Below are 7,458 nucleotides of genomic sequence, written 5' to 3'. Positions count from 1 at the left end.
CTGCTGAGAACAATGATCATCCCTTGGGTGGCTGGAGGACACAATCTCCTTCCTTGCTGAGTGTTAAGCTCCTGGAACATTCCTCATAATAAGCAGGTTTATGACAGCACACATCTCTTGCAGAGTAATTGCTTGAGACAGGTTGAGAAGGACTGCTGAGAACAATGATCATCCCTTGGGTGGCTGGAGGACACAATCTCCTTCCTTGCTGAGTGTTAAGCTCCTGGAACATTCCTCGTAATAAGCAGGTTTATGACAGCACACATCTCTTGCAGAGTAATTGCTTGAGACGTTCAAAGCAAATAAACAGTCCCTTCCTTTTCTCTTTTGTTGGGGAGATGGCAGACATACTGAGGATTTCTTTCCGGTAAGTATTTCTCTTCCACGATCTACTTAAAATGGAATCGATCATCAAAACAGGGCTATTAGAAGAAAGTGTCCCACTTATCAGGAGCTTTGTATGTGCCTTCCTCCATGACAGGATGATTTTTAAAGCTCACTCATGGAAAGAGGCAAATCTCAAGGGCAGTGACAACATCACAACTAATGCACCTTAAAGGTAAAGAACGCATTGCTGGCATTTCTTTGGTGGCCTGCTTGTTCCCTCAGATGGTAACTGATAAACACCAACAAGTCAGGCCATCTTTGCTCGATGCTCTCCTTTCAAACTTTAACAAACACCTATTTGCTAAATGACACAAAACATGAGGACATACATACCGCTGGGCCAAGATCACCTTTTGGGCCCTATAAGAAAAACATGGAAAGTCACATTTTAAATAACGACTGGAGCATAATTACAGAATATGAAGCATTTTTGTCCAATTTGCCTTAATACACATAAAAATACTTGCAAGTTTTGCTTTTGCTACAGGTTAGATTTGAAGAACAAGATGGAGAAATATAACTTGATGGGACTTCCACGAAAGTGATTTAGTTCTTTAACATTGATTTAGTTCTTTGATTTACCATGATAAAAAGTGAAATCACTATGCAAAATGCTACTTTTCATTATTTTGGCTGTGTACATTTTCTCAATTTTATTATAATTGGTTTCCTTTATTTCCTACTGCTGTAAAATTCGGCTATATTTGTAACAAGCATTTTTCAGTGAATTTAGGAGGTTTTTTTTTTTTTTTTCATTGTGGCTGACTGTTCAGTTAAAGTGTGCTTGGTGATAAACAACTGTACTCACAGCGGGACCAGGCGGCCCTGGGTAACTGGGAACATTCACACCTCCCTTCAGAAAAAAGAAAAAGAAAAAGAGAAGAATTTACAGCAACCTGTAACTACTGGAAAATGATTTTAAATAACGACATATTTAAATACCTGGATTTTATATAAACTGCTCATGCCATTTCCTTCATTGAAGGGTACTCCCTTAGGAAAGAAATAAGATGTAAAATTATTCTTATAAGTTAATACTCAGCATCTGTAAGTATTTTTTATCATTTTACCAAATAATATTATTTTTATTCTATTTTTAATTTCTTAATTAAAAAATTTTTCCTATTCTATTTTAGAAAGAGAGCTTAAGACTATAAGTAAATAATACAAAGTTCTCATTTTTAGCTTTTCTAAAGCAAATGTGGGGAAAGAAATGAGAATGAGCATGAACTACACCTGCAGCACACAGACTCTTTCAGCTGGGGTTTGATTAATGTTCAGCTTTGACAGATGAGACACTAATGCATTCAGAGGAAAATATTTGCTCATTAAAATTCAGTTTCTGAATTGCCAATTTATGCTAACTGTTTACAGCCTGCTGACCCGCAGGCTATAATGCGGCCGTGCTGATGAAGATGTGAATAGGGAACAATTTAGCTACTGAAAAGTAATTTTTTTCCACAGTGTCTTCATACTAAATAGGAAATTAAGGTAAATGGGGGGATGATGTTACTCACAACCTTGTGTGGATGTTTCTCCAAAAACATATTCTTTAGAACAATGGTGAGCAAGAACTTCCTGAAAAAATTGACATGCAAATATAGTCCTAGAGTACCCAACACTTAAAGAGAAACTTTTCTATGGGTTAAAAAATCATACGTTTTGTCTTCTAGGAAAAATTTTTTTATGAAAACTCTAGTTAAGATCTTTTATCCTTCTTTTTAGAAGTTTCCATAGAATAATCAAGTCTGCATTTTCCCTTTTGTGATTTTCACATTCCAGTTGCAAAATTGGGGCAGCCACCATTTCATTGTTTCTGAATAATGGTGCACCAGTAGTGCTCAGTGAACACCATTCGCCTGCCTCCGTGAAACAGTAGCAATGGAGGAAAATGCTCACCCATTTATTATTAGTAGTGCTCAGTGAACACCATTCGCCTGCCTCCGTGAAACAGTAGCAATGGAGGAAAATGCTTACCCATTTATTATTATTATTATTATTATATTTCATTCATTCATTTGACAATTACTGAATGTCTGCTATATTTTAGTGTGCTGAGTTCTGGAGAGACGAAGGACACCTTTGAGATTTCCCAGAGAAGACAACAATTAATACGTGTCTTGAAGCATGAATGGTTTTGGAGAATTCAGAAGATTTCTTAAGCCCATTATAAAATCATAGGTCTCTTTCATAAGTTCATGTTATATTTGCTTTTCTGTCTCGGAAGGGAGTGTATTTTAGGATTCATACCCCCAATACTTTCTGCCCTGCTTCCTTGCCAAGGGAGGAGGTAGCTAACAAAGAAGAACAGGTTTAGGAACACAGAGTGCCCATCTCTTCATCTATGTGTGCCAAGTGTGCAACTGCATGCAGACTCATAACATATTCTTCTCGTTTTCAGAAAGTCACAGTCAGATTCTGCCCTTTCTCTAGCGAGTTTGGTTTCTTAAACTATTCCTATGAGGTAGGCTGGAGAAGGACGTTTGGCCTGGACCTCAGCTCTGTTGCGATTTGAGCGCGGCCCCACATGAGGGCAGACTTGCCACAGAGAGAGGCCACTCTCCTCTCCGCAGCCTCCCTGACAGTGCACATCTGTCTCAATCATGAGCATACAGACACCGATGGCTCTTATACAGTCTGTTCGCTAGGTGCTGTATAACTATATACATAAAATTTCCTTGCATCTGAGACATCATGGATGGGAATGAACACATAAAGCATAATACAAAATTTTCTACCAATTCCCATTGCTGGAAGGGATCTTTTTTTACAGTCCTATCTTTTCTGTGAATGAGTCTCACTGAGTTTAAATGACTTTCCCAGGGTCCCTCAGGCAGAAAGTGGAGAGTCAGGGCACCCACCCAGTTTCCTGGGTCCACGATATGCAAATATGAGAATTGCACATCAGGGCTGAGCCAAAGGGGGAACAAATCAGATCTCCCCAAAGCTACATTGGCTATCATTTATGTTTGTACTATATAAAACTCAGAAGACTTTTTATCTTTGAGAACATCTAAATGTAGTCTGACCTTTGGGTTATACAAGTCTTAAGTAAACACAAGGAATGCTAAGTGTTAAACCTGAAACAACTCACAGGTGGTCCAGGGGGTCCGGGTTTCCCAGGGGGTCCCTCGCTGCCCTGCAAGGGATATATAGATCAAAACCAATGGCTTAGACATTTCTATCCCAGGTTTATGAGCCAGTTTGTGCTTTCTCAGTCATTTTCTGAAATCAATATGACATGTCATTTTGTTTCAGCCTTGCAAAGTCTTATTCATACTGGCTTTCTCCTTTACCCAGGAAAATACATTTCTAGACCATGGGAAAGGTAAGTACGTTTTCCCAGGAGCATCCAGATCCTCATTCTGTGAGCTCCATGGATGGAGCTGATGTCTAGATGGAGCCCAACAATCCATGTCCTGGACTGCAAGTACAGCTGAAAAAGTCTCCTAACACGGGGTACAGAGCACAGTTCCTACAAGCAGATGGTGGGCTCTGGGACTGTGGCTCTTTGGGTCAGCCATCACTTTTGGGCTCAGCTCCACCACCTTCATCTTGAGGGAACCAGAGGGGCCATCTACACAATTTGACCAAAGTAGAAAATCACAACCTGTGTTGTGTCTGCAGGAGGAGAAACTTCTTTGACTCCTAAGTTAATATCAGACATTATAACCAAGTCATACACATCTCGCTGAACAGAAGTGACTGTGGTATAACACTGTTTAGGGAAATGGCCTATGCAATTTAAACAGCCTTAGACATTCTGCTTACAGGAGAAGCAGACTGAAAATGGAATTTATGAAAAATGAATTTGAGTTGAAAGTTGAAAAATGTATTTCCCTTTTATTTTTACAAAACATAGAATGCTTATGGGTCCATGATAAGCAGAGGTATTACAGTCCCTTTGGTGTCTTTACCAGTTCTTCCTTTAACTGTGCTTTTCTTTTATAGCCTAGTAAAAACCTTTTAAGTCCCTCTGTATCAGGGGCAATGGCAAGAAATGGTTAATTAAAAAAGAATCCAGAGAGAGTAAAATTCCTACTCACAATGCCCAAGAATGTTGAGGGATTTTAGTCCATTTCCCATACCTTTGATAAAAGATTTCATTCCAATACCCTCCCATCTTTTTGTGACAAAAGTTTCATAAAACGTTTGTTTGTATGTTTATCAATATAAACCAATTGTAAAGTTTTTCTTGCAATGTAGCTGCCTGAAAATGTGTGACAAAGAACAAGTATATTGTATTTTTTCCCAAACTGCTTTGATGGTGGCTCTCTCTCTGAGACATGCCATATTCTGCTGACTGCTGGCAGTGTCCTTCAGAGAATTATGTCATAGTTCTCATGAATCAACAAACAAGGAAAAATATGTGCCTATTGAAAAGACTTTCTTTTCCCCCGGCATAATTAAAAGTCATATTTTCACTCTTATTTGTGCCCCAAAGTGCATCTCAGTTTGGAATTCCCATTAACTTCAAAGGCAAGTCTATGACCAAGTAATTTCCATAGAGAACAGAGAAAAAAGGCTGGTGGGATTGGGCAATCCCCTTGGGATATTACCAGAAAAAAATGTGCTGAGACTATCTAGAATAAGCACATTGTTTCCGTTAAATTTTGTTGAGATTCCTTTGCTCCTTGATGCCGTCATGCTGTAGCTTGTATCCTGACAAGTGTGTGAAAGCCACTTGAGTGGCTCATGTGGATTCTTGATTCTTATTTTCCTAATCTGAATAGCTGGGCTTATTTCACTCATCTGCTCGCTCTGCCCAGATTGACATCGTGGGACCAATTTGGATCCCAAATCCACACATGTGAAGCCCTGCAATCTTCCTGCCTGAGATTCCTCTTTCGCTGGTCCTCCCTTCTGACCACAGCAACCTATTTGTCCAATAACTGGCCTTTCCTGGAAACAAGTTGTCCTGATTCCTTAGTGAATTTCCCCTATAACTCTAGAGATAGAACTTCCAGAATGTTTCAGCAAGCCCTTTGGTTATTAGAATTCTGGTTTTGGGCTGACCCCGTGGCTCACTCGGGAGGGTGCAGCACTGGGAGCGCAGCGTTGCTCCCGCCGCGGGTTCGGATCCTATATAGGAATGGCTGGTGTGCTCACTGGCTGGGTGCGGTGCGGATGGCACCAAGCCAAGGGTTGCAATCCCCTTACTGGTCACAAAAAGGAAAAAAAAAAAAAAAAAAAAAAAAAAGAATTCTGGTTTTGATAGCCAGCATGCTGTCTGGAGCCTTGGCACCTGCTATGGTCTAAATGTTTGTGTCTTCCCCAAATTTATATGATGAATCAAAACCCCAGGCTGATGTATTAGGAGGCGGGGCCTTTGGGAGGTGATTACATCAAGAGGGTGGAGACTTCATGAATGGAAGTAAGAGTAGTGCCCTTATAAAAGAGGCTCAAGAGAGGTTGAGCCACACACAGAAGGTGCCACCTATGAATAAGAAAGTGAGCCCCACCAGACACTGTTATCTGCTAGCACCTTAATCTTGGACTTTCCAGCCTCTAGAACTGTGAGAAATAAATGTTTGTTGTTTATAAGTCACCCAGTCTATGGTATTTTGTTATAGAAGCCTGAACAGACTAAGACAACACCTGTGTCTGGAACTCCCTTACAAAACACCCCACTTGCACCTCTCCAGAGGCTCCCCTCACCCCATCCTTTCATCACAGATGGATACCCAGGGCCCTGAATCCAGCTTGGACTTTTATTATTTGTCACCAATGTTGTAGTCATCCTTTCCTCTAGAAATACATCACCTGTATTCAGATCAACTTTAGACCTATACTCACCCTCCCACGTCCTCTACGAGAATAGCTACTCTCTGACATCATTTCTACTTGCAGGCTTTCCTTGATTTTATGGATCTCTATAAACGATCTCACCCTGCTTCTACCCCAAGCCCCAATTCTTATGGTAAGTGAGGCTTTTCCTCAGTACCTTGTCACCCTTTGCTCCCATGGGACCAGGATGTCCAGTTCTTCCCAGTAAGCCCTGTAAAACACAAAACTAAGTTTGTTACAGAAACAACTAACCGGCCAAAGGGTTTTATTGGAAGTTGGTTGCTAAAACTTACACATTTTGAAGGTCATTTGATCCTAATTAAATCAGTCCTACAACTTATATTTCTTCAGGCTGATACAGCAGCTGTATCCTGCTGATAAGCTCTTGGAAGGGTAAAATTTGTATTTGTGGTCGCTTTTTCACCTTGGCCAACCACATTTAATGACCTTAATTGGAACCTTTTGATACATTTAAGAATCTAGCCTTGCTGTTTAAATGGCAATTTACATAACATTATGCCTTCCTAAATGAGCTATAATTTTGGTAGTGATCAACATTTTAAATACTTCAGGACATGGCAGAACTAACGATGTGCATATTGAATTATGTGATCTGCATTTCACCAATGGAAAATAAAACTTAATTCTTCCTTGAGAATGGAGTTAGCTATGATTGTCATGGTTCCTGTCACAATCCTTTTTCATAACTTTTAATTTTAGCATACAATTTAAAGCCAGGTTTGTTCTACGTAACTGTGGCGAAAGCACAAATGATAAAATTTTAATTATGGTGAATCCATGATTGAAAACATTAAGGAATACGATTGCATTCCTATTTGTGTGGCAAGGACTCTATCTGCATAGGAGCTCTAAGAAGGGAGAAGATGAAGAATTTGAGACATGAGCTGGGTTGCTAGATTTAGCAAACAAAAATACAATATTTGGGACCAGCTTATTCTAAAAAATTTATTTATCTGAAATTCGAATTTAACGGTGCATTCTGTATTTTATCTGGCAACCCTAGAATTAAACTCTGCTTGAATGAGAAATTGGATTTGGCAAGTGGAAAGCAAAAGAGATTCTGTCCTATGAACACAGGATGATCAAAGACACAAAGGCCTAGACGGTGTATGTGAGGAGCAGTGAAAGCCTTGACTAAAATAGAGGGTTATTTATTTATTTATTATTTTATAGCAGTTTTAGTTTTACAAAGAAATTGAGTAGAAAGTACAGATAGTTGCCATACCCTCCCCCACACCCACATACACAGTTTCTCTTATTATT

The 7,458-nt window shown here is 39.6% G+C and overlaps 1 protein-coding gene across 1 annotated transcript in view; it reads right to left on the bottom strand.

Moving 5' to 3' along the window:
* The window catches only part of COL19A1 (collagen, type XIX, alpha 1), an 80,262-nt gene that overhangs the window by 37,796 nt on the left and 35,008 nt on the right, over window positions 1-7,458 (bottom strand). The window contains exons 19-23 of the mRNA XM_008582985.1: window positions 6,332-6,385; window positions 3,482-3,526; window positions 1,330-1,380; window positions 1,196-1,240; window positions 721-747 (exon numbers count right to left, since the gene is read on the bottom strand). Of these exons, the coding sequence (XP_008581207.1) occupies window positions 721-747; window positions 1,196-1,240; window positions 1,330-1,380; window positions 3,482-3,526; window positions 6,332-6,385 (222 nt within the window). The remainder of the gene's footprint in view (window positions 1-720; window positions 748-1,195; window positions 1,241-1,329; window positions 1,381-3,481; window positions 3,527-6,331; window positions 6,386-7,458) is intronic.

The sequence above is a fragment of the Galeopterus variegatus genome, unplaced genomic scaffold, assembly GCF_000696425.1.
Source record: "Galeopterus variegatus unplaced genomic scaffold, G_variegatus-3.0.2 Scaffold2786, whole genome shotgun sequence".
NCBI lineage: Eukaryota > Metazoa > Chordata > Mammalia > Dermoptera > Cynocephalidae > Galeopterus > Galeopterus variegatus.
This window is presented reverse-complemented; position numbering and strand designations above follow the sequence as displayed.